The sequence below is a fragment of the Pristis pectinata genome, chromosome 27 (genome assembly GCF_009764475.1).
Source record: "Pristis pectinata isolate sPriPec2 chromosome 27, sPriPec2.1.pri, whole genome shotgun sequence".
NCBI classification, from domain to species: Eukaryota; Metazoa; Chordata; class Chondrichthyes; order Rhinopristiformes; family Pristidae; genus Pristis; species Pristis pectinata.
This window is the reverse complement of record NC_067431.1, coordinates 22,544,359-22,565,392: the sequence shown is the minus strand read 5'-3', so window position 1 is coordinate 22,565,392 and position 21,034 is coordinate 22,544,359. Positions and strand designations below refer to the sequence as shown.

General features: G+C 38.4%; 1 protein-coding gene across 1 annotated transcript in view; it reads right to left on the bottom strand.

Annotated features, from left to right (window-relative positions):
* LOC127583595 (centrosomal protein of 164 kDa-like) overlaps nucleotides 1-21,034 on the bottom strand; it is a 164,061-nt gene that overhangs the window by 35,736 nt on the left and 107,291 nt on the right. Inside the window, exons 11-14 of the mRNA XM_052039718.1 lie at nucleotides 8,329-8,393; nucleotides 5,186-5,386; nucleotides 4,151-4,282; nucleotides 1,172-1,388 (exon numbers count right to left, since the gene is read on the bottom strand). Coding sequence (XP_051895678.1) covers nucleotides 1,172-1,388; nucleotides 4,151-4,282; nucleotides 5,186-5,386; nucleotides 8,329-8,393 — 615 coding nt within the window. The remainder of the gene's footprint in view (nucleotides 1-1,171; nucleotides 1,389-4,150; nucleotides 4,283-5,185; nucleotides 5,387-8,328; nucleotides 8,394-21,034) is intronic.

The window sequence follows — 21,034 nt, the reverse complement described above, 5'->3', positions numbered from 1 at the left end:
ATAATATTACAAGGGGCCTAGATAGAATGAATAGTAAGGAACTATTTCCCTTAGCAGACGGGTCAGGAATTTGCTGCTTGAAAGGGTGGTAGTGGCAGAAACCATCAGCACATTTACACAGTACTTGATGTGTACTTGAAGAACTGTGATCTGAAGAGCAATGGAATTAATGCTGGAAGGTGGGAGTAGATTGGGCAACTCTTTATTGGCCAGCACTGACATGATGAGCTGAATGCTCTGCTCCTGTGTAAATTTTGTATGATCCTGAAACGCAGTGATTGTACCTATACGATGACTGCAGCCGAGATAATGATGACCTCTAACTAAGAAAGACCAACTGATATGGCATTTGACTGAGATGGATAGCAAAACTGTTGTATTGCAGTGATCCAGAACAGATTCCTGAACAAGGTTTGGGTTCTGGAGAACTCAAGGTTTTCCAGTTTTAACCCTGAAATCCCAGTGACAATGGACAAACATGTAATCAAGAATTATAGGTTGAGGTTTTCCTAGTAACTTTTCTTAATTCCACCTTTCATTGAATTTCACAGAAAGAAGAAAGAAGAGCAAGCAGTTAAGCAGCTGCTGCACTGCATTTTCCCCCCTTATGTTTCCTTGGAGATATTACAAATTAAACCTAGCTCTCATTTCATAGAGTATACTCCTAATGAATGGTATTATCTAGTCGAAGGAAGACAAAGACATCACAGACTCAAAATAAGTGGGATATAAAACATACGAAGTAGAAGCAGCTTCTGGATGTAATATCAAACCTTTTGATGTATTTTTCAATGCTGGCACTACCTTCAAGCACATATCACACTCTCAAAGCAACTGTTTCCATCAGCTTGGAAGTTCATGGAAAAGAATCATGTGATTTCTACACAGACAGCATTACACTGCAAAAATCTAACATTAACACTACGTGCAGTCTTAGAAGTTTTTCTCAGTTGCTGAATTTAACATGCAAGTAAACAGCATCATCTTTTCGTTTCATAATAGTCTATTTGTCTTCTTGGATAGGAGAGAAATAAGTTGTAAAATGCAGTGGCATTCAGCACTCAGGAATAAATCCAGTCATGTAATGTCCAGCATTGCTTGAAAAGTTACCTTTTCGTGGAGAAGAAAATCTACTTCAGTATTACTGATTGTTAAAAGGGCCGAAGCTTACCTCTTCTGTTTTCTTTTTTAGCTTTTCCCTTAGCTCACCAAGAGCCTCCTCTTTTTTCTCTTCCAGCAGAACCTTCTCTTCCTTTAAGGTTTCATCCATCTCTTTCCTCATCTGCTCCACAACCGCATACTTTTCAGCCTCTAAATTTTGCTGCTCCGTTGTTAAAAATGATTTCAGTTCTGCTCTGAGCTGCACCAGTTTTGCTTCCTTCTCAGCCCTGGAATGCAGTAAAAATAAAATTACCTGACATATTAAATGGCATTATAAAATATATACAGCCTACAGAATATTCTCAAGAATACCATCAAACTGCTGTAATGTTGCCTTTTTGACCAACAACTCTTTGGGCTTGTTAAGAGTTTTATTTTAGTTTTTTCTTAAACAAAGGTAAAACTTTTGAACAGAGGAAACAGCTACTGAAATATAATTTTACTTCTATATTGCATTGATCAATAAAAGATACCGTGCAATGCCTTTTTTAATTAGGGCTGCCATGATTTTTGCTTTTTATGTTCCTCATAAATTTGACATAATGGGAAGAATATTAAATATCCAATTTTAAATATAATGCAATGTGCACTAATTTTTGATAGGATTAGCTAGTAAATTAACAAATTAATTTTATAATTTCAAAGGAGCTTACTTCTGAAGTGGGCAGAATGTTTATTTCCTTTTAGTTATTAAAAATGTTACAGTCTCAATGACTGGTTATTGATAAAGGAACATTCTTAACAATGTGCAGTAAGAAGTGTGAAAGCTCACTAATGGGCTCCTCTGAATTGACCTCATTGCAAGATGTAAATACAATTCAATCTTCTGCATTACATTTTGGTTAAAGAAAAGCAATGCCAACATTATTTTTTCAACTACTCTTTCACATTACCCTTGTTGCCATTTTCTTGTTTGCCTACTTGAGGTCAATGCCCTGAAATATGTATAAGGTTGTCTGTATGCTGCCAAGAAGAGAACAGAGGCAAATGCTAACATGGGCAAAGAAAAATTATGTACCATTTTACAAAGATTCTTCTCTCCCCAATTTACAAAGTACTAAATTCAACAGAGCAAGTCTGGGAGCAGAAAATAAGACAGCTCAATGACTCATGCAAGCGCAGCGCCCAATAGCAGTTCTCAATATGACAAGAAGAAGGTTGTGTGTAGAGTGGCAGAAGATTGGGAGGAAAGTTGGATTTTGACTATCAACTGTTCTGTGGTAGTTAATTTGTGTCTATGTCACTGTATAAAGGGCACAGAAGTCAAAGCCCCCTCAGTTCTACACCATAGAACCATAGAAAAACTACAGCACAGAAAACAGGCCATTTGGCCCTTCTAGTCTGTGCCGAAACATTATTTGGCTAGTCCCATTTACCTGCCCCCAGCCCATACCCCTCCAGACCTCTCTCGTCTATGTATCTATCCAATTTACTCTTAAGAGCGAGCCCACATTTACCACATCAGATGGCAGCCCATTCCACACTCCCACCACTCTTTGAGTGAAGAAGTTCCCTCTAATGTTCCCCCTCAACCTTTCCCCTTTCACCCTAAAGCCATGTCCTCTTGTACTTATCTCTCCTAATCTAGGTGGAAAGAGCCTACTTGCATTAACCCTGTCTATGCCCCTCATCATTTTATAAACCTCTATCATATCTCCCCTCATTCTTCTCCGCTCCAAGGAATAAAGTCCTAACATGCTCAATCTTTCCTTATAACTCAACTCCTGAAGATCCGGCAACATTCCTGTAAATCTCCTCTGCACTCTTTCAATCTTACTGACATCCTTCCTGTAGTTCGGCGACCAGAACTGCACACAATATTCTAAATTTGGTCTCACCAATGACTTATACAACCTCACCAAAACATTCCAAATCCTATACTCAATACTTTGATTTATAAATGCCAGGATGCCAAAAGCCTTTTTTACAACCCTGTCTACCTGTGACTCTACTTTCAAGGAATTATGTATCTGAACTCCCAAATCTCTTTGTTCCTCCACACTCCTCAGTGCCCTACCATTTACCATGTCCTCCCTTGATTTGTCCTTCCAAAACGCAACACCTCACACTTGTCAGCATTAAATTCCATCTGCCATTTTCTGGACCATTTTTCCATTTGGTCCAGATCCCTCTGCAAGCTTTGAAAGCCTTCCCCTCTGTCCACTACGCCTCCAATCTTAGTGTCATCTGCAAACTTACTAATCCAATTTACCACATTATCATCTAGATCATTGATATATACAACAAACAACAATGGCCCCAACACAGATCCCTGAGGCACACCACTAGTCACAGGCCTCCAATCTGAGAAACAACCATCCACAACCACTCTCTGTCTTCTCCCACTCAGCCAATTTCGAATCCAGTTTACCACCTTTCCATGGATACCCATTGACTGAACCTTCTGAACTAATCTCACATGTCGGACCTTGTCAAAGGCCTTACTAAAGTGCATGTAGACAACATCCACAGCCTTACCTTCATCTACTTTCTTAGTGACCTCCTCAAAAAACTCCACAAGATTCGTTAAACACGATCTACCAAGCACAAAGCCATGCTGACTATCCTTAATCAACCCTTGGCTGTCCAAATACTTATATGTCCTATCTCTCAGAACACCTTCCAATAATTTACCCACTACTGATGTCAGGCTCACTGGCCTGTAATTACCCGGTTTACTCTTCGAGCCTTTCTTAAACAATTGCTTTAGAAATCACAGACTCATTACATAGCTACCAAGATACAAATAAATGATCAAATGGTTATTTAAAAATAGATGAAATGTTATTGACCTGAAATGTTAACTCTTTTCTTGCTCTGTAGGCACTACCTGACTTACTGAGTCTTTCCAGCATTTGTTTTTAGTTTGGATTTTCGTCATCCTTAGTAATTTACTTAGGCTTCAAAATTTTTAGGTGTAATGTAACTAACAGTATTTAAAGCAGGCACTGGACTTTTTATCCAGTTCATCTGTTCTGATGACACTTACCCAATTTCTTTCTCTGTTGTCTCAATTTCAGTCTTAACCTGGTCTCGGAGTTTGAGCAATGCACTACCCTGCTCTTCTTTCAGTCGTGTCTCCTCTTCCTCTCGCTCAGTCCTGAGTTTTTCTTTTAATAACCTTGAGGATTGAAAATAGAAAACTGTTAAGCTTCTTTCATTCTTATGGCCAAATAGCTTGGCTACATCCTTTGGCAGAATAAGTGTCATGGAACTGTTTCCACAGATGGATCCTGAAGGCCACCCCACATCCCTCCCAATAGTTAGGCTGTATACAATGGCAGTAAGTAGTTATTTATGCACATTATATCATATATATACTCAACTGTTGCTTAAGGCTGAACCAGGAGGCAACTTTCAGGGTTGCAGTGATGGGGCACGTAACAAGTTCTGCACTCTAAAGTCACTTCTTTGACTAAGAGAATATAGTTATAAATTATATACATTGAAAATGAATCCCCAAGATTATTCCAGTAATTTTTACTGGGAAATATCCAATAGACTTTCATCACTTTTGCTTCTCTGCCTCCCTACGTCAATTACAAAAGAAAGAGCTCTTGAACAACAGTAACTTAACCTAGCCACTGGGAAAGTGACAAGATTGACTGCATTGTTGCCTTATACTTAGCTCGATTTACTCTGCATTATTAGTATAAAATTGGAATTCTGACTGACCCCAATGGATTTTCCTGTAATCATGTTTGGTAAAGTTATCCTCAATCAATTGCTGTTAGGTAGACTAATATAACAATTTGCACGTGGCCGGATCCTTCAAAATGTAATGGGATAACTGATCTGTTTTTGATGATATTGGTTGATGAAGAAATGTTGGGTGGATATTGGGTAAATCCATCAACCTTCTCAAATAGCACCATGGGATATGTAATGTCCACCTGAATAAGTAGACAACCTTCAGAGGAATGGTACTTCCCAATTAATGTAGCACACTGCAGTGTAAGTGTCAGCTTTTGCTTTTTTCCAGCAGTGTCATGTGAGAACGTACTATTTCTCACAGTATTTATACCTGAGTCTTTCTTCTTTATCTCGATAAATTTGCTGGGCTTCCGCTTCCTCCTGTTGCTCGAGTTTACAAAGCTGCTCCTCCCTCTTTTTGAGCATCTGATTCTTTTCCTCTTCTAGTTCCTGGTTCAACTTATAGGACTCCTCCTTCGATTTCTGTGACTGCAGCAGTCCCTTGTCCTTCTCTTGCTCCTGATAAATGCATCTATTTTTAAGGCAATCAAGCAAACAGAGTGTGATTATCAAACACATTTTAAGAAGTTGCTCAAAATTTCTTTCCAGTTTCGATGGGTCAACCAAAGCTCAAAGATACCACATATACTGTTATGGTAATAAGGCTAACTTCAGAGTTGGATTAGGATATGCCAATAACACACAGCGAGGCATATGTTGGGTCGACCCAGCAGCCTTCCATCTTTTTATTTGATTTTTGAGTTAAACTTTATCCCACTTAACCCATGCCTTGTTTTGTGGTGTACAGTAGGCTGTTAACCTGTATTTCTCAACTTTTAGAACATGTCAATGATATTTTTCTACTGAGTGATAACTTGGCCAATTTCAATTCCAAAACTTGATGAAATCATTATTTACTGTACTTATTGTGGTTCCCAACTAGGAACAAACAGACAAAAGCTGAACCAGCACCTTCTCCAAAAACTAACAGTATATCACAGTGACACAGCTTCATAGAATTAGTTCATGCTGACTTGACTGCAAATCAGAAAAACACTTTTGCTTCTCTGCCTTTCTCAATTTCCAGCAGATAACCATTAAAATCATAGCAACACATATTTCTACACATCATATTTTACAGGATCAATGATCCAAATTACTCCTAGTGTTAGCTAAAACAGTTGGGAATTGATGTTTAGACTACTGATGGTCTTACAGAATGAGATAGAATTTTCTGTAACATCGTTAACAGAGTAAAGCAGAGCAATGGGTTGGAGCTGTTGAATCTCTCAAGGATTTTTTTTGATAATAGCCTTTGACAATTTTGCCCTAAAAGCTTCCATATAGAAGATAATCTTTAAACTTTTCAAAAATGACACTTTTACGAACAAGATTATTCATCCTAACTGCTGAAGCTCTTTTACCCATTATTATCTAGAGACGAGGAGATTTCTTTATGAGTTATTATGAACTGAAGTGCACTGCTTGAAAGGATAGTGGGAGAAGATACAATAGTAACTTTCAAAAGGAAATTGAACATATACTTGGAGAGAAAATTGCAGAGCTACTGAGCAGAAGAGTAGGACAAAGTGGACAGCACTTTCAAAGAGCCAGCACTGGTACGGTGGATCAACCGGCCACCTTCTGTGTTGTTGCCTTCTATCATTATATAACAACTGTTTACCCTTTCTGACAGGAGGCCGCTGGAGCCAGATAATCTGCGTTCAATTTCTGGTATAAAAATAGGCAGAAAGCCAATGAGACAAATGGAACTTCATTCAAAATTGTGGAACATGCAAGTAGATAATATTCAGTTAAAGACAGCCTGTTGACACAGAGGCAAGGTACAGAACACAAACATTCAGTGTCAAAGCAAATGCACGGCACCATAATGCAATGACATAATTTAATCAAAATATAGAACGCTGTAGCTATATTCAGAAGCTGTACAGTTCCAGAGGGGCAGGAGGCTGCTTCTGGCTGGCCATTAGTTCCACTGCACTTCCATTATCCTTAGGGCAATCATCATTTTCTTTCTTGTCTGGCAGATTACTTAAAAGACTCTCGCCTTTTTCATCTTTGTGTCTGTTATTATGTGTAATCTTCTCATTCGCGCTTCACAGGGATTTAGAGGAAGGGTAAGGACCAAGCGCAGAAGAATCTATTATTATGACAAACCATCGCAGTTTTCTCACATTATCAAGGCCTGATGGCAGCTCCATGAAGATGATGTTAGCTTCAGTCATCCTAGTACCATCTGATAGCAGACAAGCTGTCAGCAAATCACTGGATTCCTCAGTCCCGGAATATGGAGTTGGGAAGGTGCCGAGGGAGTAATACGCAAACAGACATAATCTAAAAATGGTAGGGACTAATCTTTCACAACCCTCCCCAAATGATTTTTTCCTTCTTATTCTTTATCTTCCAGATGAATCATTTACTGAAAGCACCGTACCAATGTTAATGGCTGAAGAGAGTTATTTCATTTCTTTGTCTGTTCTTACTCCTATTCTGCTGATATCAGAAATGGCCACTCGTCTCAAAAGACTGATTCCACTGCTGATCCTTGTAAGTTCAGCTGTCCCCAGTCAAATCTGATTCATATTGCAGTTTATCTCTTGATGTGTGCAGCTTGATTCAGCTGCACACATCTTCAAATTAGCTGAATGTTATCAAAACCATAACATTCCGGTATTATGTAACTCAGATTAAACAGTTGTCTTTTATCATGGATGCACTAAGCTTGCTTGTAAAAAGTTAACATTAAAAAAATTACTTCATGATAGCTCTAGGCTGGCAGGAATGCTTTTGGTAAGTTTAGTAGGGCAGGTGTAGATCATGAGCCATACAAGGGACAATAGTTACAAAGGTGTTTTGCTCTTGTATTTATTTTTTGATTTCTTCTGCTGGTCATTGTGCAGTTAAGCAGGTAGATACTGGTAAAACTCAAAGGGCCCACTTCTCATCAATTTGTCTATTGAAACTACTGGGGTAAATACACAAACGTCACCAATGGAAATTCATGTTCATAATGGAATTATAATAAGCAAATATTTTATTAGGATCAAAATTAATGAAGCAAAGTGATTTCTTAGATGTTGGCAATATTATAGCTCTTGCAACCAATAAATCAAATTAGAAATCTCTAAATTATTTATGATAACATTACTAATAATATTAAATTAAGCAGCTACAAACAGAAGATGGTTAAGGATCTTCACAACTGATTAACATGGTAGGCACACTCTCTGTGGTTTGAAGGCATCACAAATAAACCAGCCATTGAGAAATAGGGCATACTTATACCTGAGTAAATGAAATTACTTAATCTGGAAACTATCAATAAACAAACTGAGCGGGTGCCCTGACCTTGTGTGCGATTAATAATATAAAACCGTGGCTATAGGATGGTATTTGGGTTGACAATTCAAGTACAAATGATGAAAAGTTAGAACTTGACTACCAAATATGTACCTTTCAGAAGCCTCTGTTCTTTTCCTTCTTTCTTCAAGATTTAGCTTCTTGGTGTCTTCCTCCACCTATGAATAAAAATACGAGATCAGAACAATGTTTATTTATGGAGTTATTTCATAAAATAAACATTCTGTCAATATTTTCTGTGCCTGGCTGTTGCACGTTAATAAATCAGTGTTTACAGATTCCAAATCTCTCCAGACCACCACTGATCTAGCTTTTCACTATTTAAAGAATAATTAAGATTTATCTTTTGTTTCCCTTGAAATGCATTGCACTTAACTGCTTCTAAATCCACATGCCTCATTTTTGCCCATTCAATCTATCATTTCGTACTTTCTATATTCCATTAATACATTAGCATACCATCAGACTTTGTGCCAACAGCAAACTTCGATGTATGACCCTACAGCACTTTCTCAGTCATTACAAAATATAATGAACAGTTAAGGTCACAGTGCAGATTCTTGAAAGATTATATTAAGTACTTAGTTCTAATTGAAATATGTACTTTTCTAACCTCATTTACCCAGCTAATAGCCCAACCAGGTCAATAAAATTGCACAAATCAATGAGACCTTGTTTGGAATAAAATATATAGTTTTGGTCTCTGTATACACCAGCCTTAAAGTGACTGCAGTGTAGACTCAGGACACTGATTCCTGTGAGAAGGGAATGCTATGAAGAAAGGTTGATGAAGACTGGCTTGTTCTCACTAAGGCTTAAAAGAATGAAAGAAGATCTCATTGAGACATACAAGATTCTGAAAGAGATTGGCTGAAACAGATGGTGAGAAACTGATTCCTCTAGCCATGGAATTGAGTCCATGATAAGGACTTGGCCATGTGCACCTGAGCTCAGAAGTAATTTCTTCATGCAAAGGGTTTTAAGTCATTGAAATTCTACCCTACAAGTTTCTGGTTGAACTGTCATTGTGTACATTGAAGCTGAGGGAGTCAGAGGTTATGGAGATTGAGCAAAAAAGTCTATGAGGTACAGGATAAACATTAACTTACAGAATGGCAATTCAGACCCCCAATTGCTCTGTGATCTACTTCTAGCTCTATATATTAACTTATTATGTTTTTATATTTTGCCTTCAATTCTTTGAGCTTGTAATGTTAGCTAAATGCTTGTAATGTTATCAAGTGCCTTCTGGTACATCAATAAACATTCTCCTATCCACCATTCAATTATGTCCTCAAAAGATTCAATTTGATTTGTTGGACATAGACCACCTTTTACAACTTATGTTGGCTTTCTCTATTCAGCTCACATGTTATCAAGTGTGCAGTCACTGTTCCTATTCCTCATATTTTCTATAACTTTCAGAGTTAATGCAATCAATATAACCCACTGAAATAAGACCTAAAATACCACTTGATACTAAAACTACTGGGTTTCAATTCGTGGGACTAGTTCTTAGAACTGTTGTTAAAACGCAGGTTGTCCTCCCAAAGATTCAGAGCATTTGTCTTTTAACTGCAGGTTAAAAGACTAATCCCCTGAAAGCAATTTAGCCACGGTGATGAACAAAATATCTCCTTAAAAACAAGTAAATGCAGATTGACAATATTTTCAACTACTTTCATGCACCAAAAATACAGAAACTGTTTATAAGTATGATGTGTAAGCATTACAAATGGTTAGTGGTTTTATCTGACAGTTGAGAAGGATTCGATCGATTAAAGGTACTGGCATCTATGAACTGTTTTATAGATAGTACCACAGGATGCTCCAGAGTATTTCATAGACAATGAAGAATTTTTCAAGTGTAATCACTATTGCAATACAGGGAAATGTGGCAACCAATATGCATGCAGAAAGATTCTATCAACAAGAAAAATGCTCAAATGATTTATTTGATTGACAGTAGTTAAGCAATAATTATTGGCCGAAATTTTAGGTGAATCTTGCTGCTTTTCTTCAAGTGATGCTCTGGGGAATTTTACATCTACCCAAGTTAGGAAGTCATAGTTTTGACAAACCATTTTAAAGATAGTACCTCCAACCAGCTCCAATCTGTACCACATAGCAGTGCCAGCCTATATAAAATGATCAAGTACTGGAATGGAACTAGATCCCATGATCTTCTGGCTCAGAGGCACAAATGGTACTTTGAACCTAGGTTGAATCAGTGGGGTATTCAATTCCTGCATCTCGAATATATGAGGCACTGTATCACTGAAATGTAAAAGGGAGTGAGGGGAATTGGTGCATTGATGTTGAGAAGCTGTTTCTTCTGGCTGGAGAATATAGAACAAGGATAAACAGTCAGATCTGAGAAAAATTTCTTGACTTGATTTGGGAAGCTTTGGAATTTGCTATCCCCGAGGGCTGTGAGTGCTCTGTCATCAACAACAACCAAGGCTGAAATCCATAAATTTTTGGATGACAAGGAAATTAAGAGTAATGGGGATCATGGAAGAGGGACACTAGGTAGAAGATTACATCATATAGTGGATTTCCCTGCCTGCTTTCATTTTCTTAAGATCTGTTGTTATTCCTATGTATTACTATAGGAGTTGAATATCAAGATTTTGATAATTACATGGGTAGCTTGCTTTGAAACTTGACCATCCACAAAAGCAAAACCAGCTGTTTAAGCAACAATTTACAAACTTTTATTTCCTCCCGATCCATCCAAAATATTACAAGGTTATTACAGCTAGCTGAGGGAAGCTTGTATTTGTTGGTGCTCTACCAATCTGTAGCACAATTCGGACTTGTATTCACTTGGCAGTCAAATAGAAGATAAAGCAAAAAAAAACAAAAGATGTAATAGAATAAATGAAGCAGAAAATGACAAAGGAGATAAAAGAATAGAAAAAGCAGCATTGAGAAGCAAAGCAGCCAAAGTAGGCATTTCAGGAGGATAATCAATGTGCCTTTGATATTTTAAATTAACCTACAGACCCTCTTTCAGTTAGGGAAGGATGGGAAGGGTCTGTCCAAATCTTTAATGAAATACCATGCATTTGGCATCAGAGTGAGTTAACCTTCATGGCTCCTATGTTTCTTAAAGGTGAACTTCTATATATTTCTTCAAAGTTTATTTGAATTAATAGAAAAGGAAGCTGTTGCTGTTATATTACAAAGGAACAGTGATGCTTCCAATAAATATACTTCTGCATATAAAAACACAAGAGCCTGACACTGCTGCTTGTCAGAGCATCCCAGACAATAAAAATGAAAAAATGTGCAATGGTCAATAAACACTTTATAAAGTATAACTGCTTCCTGATGGAGTTGAAACTTTGACAGTTTGAAGACAATGCCATCTCAACATGTTACAATATGTTCTGCACTCTTATCATGACTGTTAGGCCAAAAACAAACTAATAAAAAGTTGTATCTCTGTGTGGGTGCATTTGTTGAGTAACTTGAAAGAATACTGGATGGAGAAGTGTGAATTGGCCTCCACGGGTACAACCCTCCCCACCATTGAGGTCACCTTCAAGAGGCAGTGCCTCAGGAAGGTGGCATCCATTACTAAGGACCCTCACCATCCGGGACATGCCCTCTTCTCACTACTACTATCAGGGAGGAGGTACAGGAGCCTGAAGACCCACACTCAATTATTCAGAAACAGCTTCTTCCCCTCTGCCATCAGATTTCTGAACAGTCCATAAACATTACCTCGTTGTTCCTTTTTTTTGCACTATTTATTTTTGTAATTTATAGTAATTTTATGTCTTTGCACTGTACTGCTGCCAGCAAAACAACAAATTTCACGTCATATAAGTCTGTGATAATAAATCTGATTCTGAACCTGAACTTCTGCATTCAGTTTCACACCAGATTGCAAAATGCTGAATACAATGTTTGATTGCCCAAAGGCAACAATGTCACATGTATAGTAGAAGTACTCCTTTGAGGTTGGAGATGAGGCACTCTGTAGGCATAAGAACAGGGTGAACTTTATGTTTAGGTAATCTGATTGGTCGATGCCAATATGGAGAGCCAAAAATGAGAAATGCTCTGCTCCTCCAAAGAATTCGCACAATATACTTATTTTTATTAAAATTGCAAATTAAAAGGTTAAAGAATATTTCTGTTGACATTTGGGACAGCTGAATGCGGCTGCTAGTGACGCTATCGTACACAATATCAAATCCTTGAATGGAGTTCGTCAAGTCCTCATTTATAACCCTTTAGTACCTAGAAGGTGACTCTGCCATCTGGTCTTGGGGTGCCAGCACAGACAGACAGTCCACAAATAGAAATTTCTAAAATAGTCAACAAGTCATGGGAATTTCTTAACAGAACCAACAGAAGGAATCCCCAGCATCATGCCATTAAAATATAATTAAACTCAATTTTTTTTAGGACTGATTGTTTTCCATTAAATAATTCCTCCTGGACTGTGGTAGCAGTTTGTGATCTTGTCCAAAAATATTGCAAGATTGGAATACTTCCTTCAAAGGATACCAAGTATATGAGATTTTTTAAAAGAAATGTATTACTGAAAATAAACAATGTCTTATAATAACTACGTTGAATGATTACCTTTGGACAAACTCAATTACCTTCTTCTATAAAGCTATTGGCTTACATTAGTTACCCAAGCTGACAACGTTATCATTCTCACAATAAATAGCATCCCTCCATGGAAGGTAAATGTAGTTACTTCTGAATGAATTTGAGAAGTATTTCTCTTCACAAAGGTTCTGGGCTCTGACCTGTACTGGGCATGACTCCAAGGGCTCTAGCTATTCTTTATACAAGCCTGAATAGCAAGCATCAATGGATTATTCAACTGTGAAGAACACACAAGACAAAATTGACAGTATTGTCACTGACATCTCCATGTGCCATTTCCAGTGCTCAGAAGGGGAAAAAACAATCACAGTTTTCTTTAAGGCAACACTAGTTCAGTGGCATCAATCTTATCAACACTCTGGCTAACATCTGCAAACCCAGTGTACATCATGGTCTGAGGAAGTTGTTAACTTTAATAGCCCATTTACACAATGGAGAATGCATTTACCAGAAGAACCTTCAAAGAATGTTTAGAACAGGGCACCATTCAGTTCGATCATTTCAGTGGTCTCCATGCTATCTCCAGATCAATTACAATGAATGATATAATGATGAGCCCATGTTCAGTCCGGAAGTGGAGGGGTGCATGAATGGCAGTCACCAAAGCCCACAATGAACAGAATGCTAGCATAATATTTATATGAAAATGCAAATTAATTCAAAGGGGATACCTCCCCTGTACACTCTCCTGCCAGTCAGCAGGCTGTGGAATTATTTCATATGTTAATCCACTGCCGACACAGTCTGGATAAGGTATCGTTGTTAATTTTGTTATTAAAAACGTATTTACATTGAGACTTTCAAAAAAGCTAACCTGACACATTTGACCCATGAATAAACCACGCTGATAGCTGCCTCCTTGGCCTAAACTAAACTACCATTGTATTTCATTTAGGAACTGGAGATATTAAAGTGACAAGGACATGCTAAACTGGAATGTCAATTAAACTTATCATATAACATTTCCATTGATAGGAAAGCCATCGTTCAGTCCAACTGTCACATTTGCCTCTTCCTAACTTCTCTCTCTAACACTGGCAGGGAGAGGGAGAGGGAGAAGACAGTGAAATACACTAAATTGTACTTAGTTGGTAATATAATGGCTTCACTAAAGCAACTCAGTGTCAAAACAAAGAACAAAGGGACAATTAGCAATTTGAAGGGGAGTGGGAAAAATGGCTCAACTGCTGTCTTTAACCATAGGGCCCACAAATGACTAATCACAGAAGGCTGCACTGTAATAATGAAGGGAAGTTCACAATTTAAAACTTCCCAAAACAGTAACATTTCAAATTAAGTGAATACACAAGAGACTACAGATGCTGGAATCTGGAGCAACAAACAATCTGCTGGAGGAACTCAGTGGGTTGAGCAACATCTGTGGGAGGGGAGGAAAGGAATTGTCGACATTTTGGGTCGAAACCTTGCATCAGGACTGAGAGTGGAAAAGGGAGATGGCCAGTATACAGAGGGGAAGGGGAGTGGTGTGACAGGATTCCGAGGTGATTGGTGGACGGAGGAAGGGTGTAATATGACAGGCAGGTTCTGTCAGGTAAGGGAGGGGAGGGCAGTGGAGTTGAGAGACAGTGGCAGGTGGATGATAGATGGAGGTAGACAGAGAGGGAGAAGAAAATGAGAAGCAGATAGAGCGAGGAGGGTGGTTGGAGACAGCTGCTGGAGGGAGATAAAGCAGGATAACAAAGGGCTAACAGTACTCGACACTGATAAGTAAAGGAGGTGAGAATGGGAACCACTGGGGAGAGGTGCATGGCAGATGGAACCAGAACGAGAAGCAGATGGGGGTTGCAGGGAGGAAACAAGTGCTATTGCAAAGAGTTAGAGAGCACTTCAGGAAAATAATGAAGTATTAGAATATTTGATCTATTTGCCTCAGATGCAAGTTGTAGCCCCAATGCAGGCAAAAGAGCTTCAATATTCACAAGTCCCTCCATCCCTTGAATATGCATCCCTAACTCTCAAATAGGATGTTTAGAGTAATGGGAGTCCTTTGTATGGAAACTTCAGAAATAAAAATAACCTCCAACATATTTATTAAAGGATTAAGATTTAATGACAGTCTAATGGAAATGCTAGAGCAAAGAGCAAAAAAAAAATTAGACTTCTGTTGAGAATTGGTGGCTATCACTGCAATGTCATTTATCTGTGTTCCAACTAAATCTATTCAAATTAATTCTCTCCTCATTTCAAGTCCAGCCTTCACCCACTCTTCACTCCCAGCAAACTCTTTAAAAATTAACTTTCTCCTTGCCCAATACTCTCCAGCATCACCAATAGCTAAAGCAATGTTTTCATCAAGATAGGTCACTTGTGAAGTTATTATGACATTTGTAGCACCTAAAGCACTCTTTCTCATTGTTGTCAGATGGATGTGCTGTGGATAAATCTGTTACTTCTTGTGAACCAAGTATCATGCATTGTGTGATGTTTGACCTGAAGCCTGGGTCAAGGCTCATATTCCATCCATTATTGTTAGTAAAATCTTACACCTCCACAATGTGAAATGTCTCTGCTCCTATCTAAAACCCTTCTCTATGGTTTTGTTAATTCAAATTGACTTCTCCAGACTTGGCTCAGGTCATACTACTCTTGATTCTGAGAGAGATTAAGCAGAAGACAGCATTTTTTGGAGGCTACAAATGCCTCTTCTACTTGTGGCACATAGTCTCTTGATAATGGCAGAGGAGAAGGGAGTTAGTTCTCCTTAGTACTGCTTAATATTTTACCCTCAGTATTATAAATAAATCAGGTTATCTGGTTCTTTGTTAATTGAGGTGTTGCATGCAAATTGGCTATCACATTTGCATTTAAAACAACAAATATATCACAATCTGATTTATTGGTTGTAAAGAGCTTTGAAATATTTCAAGATCATCATATAAAGCAAAATCTTTTCTCTTAATTACTTGTGGTTTGTAGGTTAGAGATTAGTAGATTAGCTTTAGACAGCAATGTTTTTGAGGCTACTGTGTACTTTTATTCAAGAATAAGTTAAATTTAACATTTCAATACTGCAATAAAGTGCTACTGCAGTATAAAATTAACCACTTCACTTGCTTAATATCACTCATGACAAAATTATTTATTTTGTAAAGAGCTTTTTTTTTAAACAACAGTTATAAACTAAACAAATATTTTGGAAGCATAAAACAATATATCTGGTGATGATAGAATCATGTGCTTAACATGGGGAGCAACATGGATAAGTTTACATCAGTTCCTCACATCTATTGTTAGAGGGAGATTTTAAACAGAGCAAGTTGCATTACGATTTTTAGGATGTTGAAAGCAATGCAGAACTATTAATGCACAAAAAAAACTGAACTGTTTTATTATCAAAATGATGTGGTTCAAGTCAGTGTTCTTCATCCACTGCCACCTGTTAGTTATTTTAACAAATGCGTTCATGTTCACTAACTAATGTAATCACAGCAAACTAAAGCTGGCTGGTAACAACTGTGGTTAACCAGTCCTTCTTTTGTTGAAACAACACAATACTTGACTTAAGAATTTCTGCCAAAACTATTTAAAACTATTTGTTAATAAGAAGCATAACACAATTGAAAAATAGTTTCTGGTCTCAGTTCCAGGGTAGTGTGACATGAAAAATAGGTTCTCGGATCATACTAAATTATCATCTGGATTTCCTGAATGGTTCAAGTGCGAGGTGATATAGTATTGGTCCAATATTACTGGTAGATCTGAAGTGTAGTTCAACATCTGTGCCAAGTTAAGCAATATTATGGGGAGCAAAACTGGCACAGCTGGAACAGTGAACTAGCAAGGAAATGCCTCTGTTTAAACTCAAGTCTATTGACTGCAGGTGGAACTTTGCCTTTGGACCTGACTAGTCACGTGATGAGATAATGTTGCTCATGGAAAGAACTCCAATAAGAGATGCGGTCTCAAGGTGAAATAGCTAAAAGGAAAAGATGGGGAGAGGAAAGAAAAAAAAACACAATATATATTTATATTGCACTGTTAAGGTTGTAAAACGTCCCAAAGAACTTCACCCATATTTCAAACATAATCTAAACGTTGCTATTTAGGGAGATTATAGAAATAACAAAATCTTAATAACAAGAGTATTTTTCTTTAAATAGTTTCTTAACAGACTGAGCTCAGGGTCATGGCAGCCAAAGAAAAGTTAACGACTGGTTCCAGCCTTGGTGGGTTTGGTATATGATGAAGGATTGAGTAGACTGGGACTATATTCTCTAGCATGTAGAAGAATGAGAGGAGGCCTCACTGAAACTTGCAAACTTTTTGTTTTGAAAGAGTTTGACAGACTAGATGCAAGGAAGATGTTTTTTTTTCCCTGGCTGAGGAGTCTAGGACCAGCAGGCAGAGTTTCAGAACAAAGGGTACATTGACTGAGATGAGGAGAAATTTCTTCATTATGAGGGTGGGGAACCTTTGGAATTCTCTGCCCCAGGGGCGTTGCAGAGGCTCAGTCATTGTGTTTATTCAAAACAGAGATCAAAAAGTTTCTGGACATTTAGGGCAAATGGTACTGAGTAGAAGATTAGCCATGATCTTGTTGAATGGCAGAGCAAGCTCCAAGGATTGGATGGTCTACACCTGCTCTTATTTCTTATTTCAGACACAAGTCAATGAGAAGGAATAATTCAGCAAGAATCTTGAGAACAGAATTGCAGGATTGCAGAGACCTCAGAGAGTTACAAGGCTGTAAGAAGTTACAAAGATAAAAGAATTAAGAGTTTTAAAATGGAGGCACTGAAAAACTGGGATTTAATGAAGGTCACCGAGCATTGTGCTGACAGCTGAATGGGATGGTGCAAGGTAGGACACAGAGGAGGTTGAATGGGATCTAACAGCAGCATACAAAATTATAAGAGGCATAAATAGGGTAGGTAGTAAGAACTTCTTTCCCTCATGATAGGAAGAGTAAAGACTAGAGGGAATTGGTTTAAGATGAAGATAAGGAGTTCAGAGGGAACCTGAGGAAGAACTTTTTTCACCCAGAGGGTGCTTGAATGCACAAGTGGAGGTGGGTACTCACAGCATTTAAGCAGCATTTGGATGAGCATAGTATTGTAGGCTATGGACCAATGACTGGTAAATGGGATTAGTATTGATAGATACTTGATGGTTGGCACAGACATGGTGGGCCAAAGGGCTTGTTTCTGTGCTGCATGGCCCTATGATTCTATAGGCAACATGATCTCAAATTTGAGGTGGTTAGAAGAATGGAGGTTGACCAACACTGATTGGACAATCAAGTCTGGAAGTAAAAAGCAAGCTACAAGGCTTTAAGAAGCAGATATTGAAGCAGATCTATAATTGAGCAATGTTACACATCTCATCCCCCCCAAAAAAAGCTGTTTGTTCAGACTACTGCAGTGCTGTAAATCATTATTTAATCAGCAGTTAACTGCAAGCCACAAATTTGAGAACTTATTCCAAAAGAATTATGAAGAACCAGCAGCTGTAAACCCAATTCATTATTAGAAAATGGATGGCACAATGTTTGCAGTTTTATTTAAATTTTATGTTGCATTCCTTCAACAGACCGAACATATGTCATTGGTTTCTACTGAAATAAATTGAGGAAAACCCTGTCAGGTTGTACTTACAAAGAATTCACACAGACACAATTATTAGTACAAGGGCTGGCGATGCAAAGCAATTCAACTACACAATAAGCAACTTTACAACTCTCAACTGATTTGATGCTTATCCATTGGAAACATCTTTGATTAAGATAACTAATAATGTTTCCCACCAGGACATAAAACATGAAAAATTATTTTTAAAAACAGAATCGCAATTATTGGCATGGTAGGACAATAATGATGCAAGCCTTATATGGCAATATCCATCAAGTAATGCTTTACAAGGGTTTTTTCAAATTAAAGGCACATCAATGATGCAATGGACACCTAAGCAAATGTTCCATTTTGTGCAGCCTTTGATATGCTCTACGTTTCTAGGTTAATTCACAACTTGCAAGGACTTAGCTGATGGTAGCCAGGGAAGTAGTCACAGGACAATAAATGGCCACTGTGCCCATGCGATGAATCATGAGGCATCTGAAATTCCCATTCCTCATCGCTATCCAAAAACCATATCAAAAAATGGGTTTGGGTGAGGACAGAATCTGTTATCGGGGATTCTGTAGATGAAACGCCTGATGTGGATCAGAGAGAACTGGATCTTGAAAACATGGCATCTATAGAATATTGTATGCACAGCTGGAATATTAAGTGCTGCTCTGGTCACCATAGATTAGGAAGGATGTGATTGCACTGGAGAGGGTGCAGAGAAGATTCACCAAGCTGTTGCCTGGGATAAGAATATAAGAAATAGGAGGCCATCTGGCCTGTTGAGCCTGCTCCGCCATTCAATAAGACTATGGCTGATCTGGCCGTGGATTCAGATCTACCTACCTGCCTTTTCCCATAACACTTAATTCTCCTACTATGCAAAAATCTATCTAACTGTGTCTTAAATATATTTAATGAGATAGCCTCTATTGCTTCCCTGGGCAAAGAATTCCAGATTCACTAATCTCTGGGAAAAGCAGTTTCTCCTCATCTCCATCCTAAATCTATTCCCCCCAATCTTGAGGCTATGTCCCCTAGTTCTAGTCTCAGCTACCAGTGAAAACAACCTTCCTGCCTCTATCTCATCTATCCCTTTCATAATTTTATATGTTTCTATAAGATTCCCTCTCATTCTTCTGAATTCCAGTGAGTATAGTCCCAGACAACTCAATCTCTCCTCGTAGGCTTACCCCCTGATCTCTGGAATCAATCTGGTGAACTTCCTCTGCACTGCCTCCAAAGTCAATATATCCTTCCTCAAGTAAGGAGATTAGAACTTCATGCAGTACTCCAGGTGTGGTCTCACCAGTACCCTGTACAGTTGCAGCATAACCTCCTTGCTCTTAAATTCAATCCGTCTAGCAATGAAGGCCAACATTCCATTTGCCTTCTTGATAACCTGTTATACCCGCAAACCAACCTTTTGCAATTCATGCACAAGTACTCCCAAGTCCCTCTGCACAACAACATGCTGCAATCTTTCACCATTTAAATAATAACCTGATCTTCAATTTTTTTCCTTCTAAAGTGGATGACCTTGCATTTACCAACATTGTACTCCATTTGCCAGATCCTTGCCCTTTCACTTAACCTATCTATATCTCTCTGCAGACTCTCCGCATCATCTACACAATTTGCTTTTCCACTCAATTTAGTATCATTAGCAAACTTAGATACGCTACACTCAGTCCCCTCTTCCAAATTGTTAATGTATATCATGAACAGTTGCGGGCCCAGCACTGACCCCTGCTGCACCCCGGTCACCAACTAGAGAAATGCCCATTTATCCCAACTCTCTGCCTTCTTATTGGTTAACTAATCCTTCATCCATGTTAATACCTTACCCCCAACTCCATGCATTTTATCTTATGGATGAGTCTTTTATGCAGCACCTTATCAAATGCCTTCTGGAAAGCCCAAGTATACAACATCCACCTATTCCCTTCTATCCAATGCGCTCCTTGTATCCTCAAGTTTGTCAAACAGGACCTGCCCTTCCTGAATCCATGCTGTGTCTGCCTGATGGAACCACTTCTATCCAGATGTCTCGCTATTTCTTCCTTAATGATCACTTCAAGCATTTTCCCGACTGCAGACGTTAAGCTAAATGGCCTATAGTTACCTGCCTTTTGCCTACATCCTTTTTTGAGCAGTGGTGTGACATTTGCTGTCTTCCAATCCGTTGGGACAGTCCCAGAGTCCAGAGAATTTTGGTAAATTATCACAAACGCCTCTACTATAACTTCCATCATTTCTTTTGGTACCCTGGGATGCACTGCATCAGGACCAGGGGTCTTGTCTACCTTCAGGCCCACTAGTTTGCTCATCACTACCCCTTTAGTGACAGCGATTCTATCGAGGTCCTCACCTCCCATTGGATCCATATCTCTCTTTGGCATGTTAGACGTGTCCTCCACCGTGAAGGACGACACAAAATAGTAATTCAAGGCCTCGGCCATTTCCACATTACCCAATATTAATTCCCCCTTCTCATCTTCCAAGGGACCTACATTCACTTTAGCCACCCTTTTCTGCTTTATATAATTATAAAAAAACTTTTACTGTCTATTTTTATATTT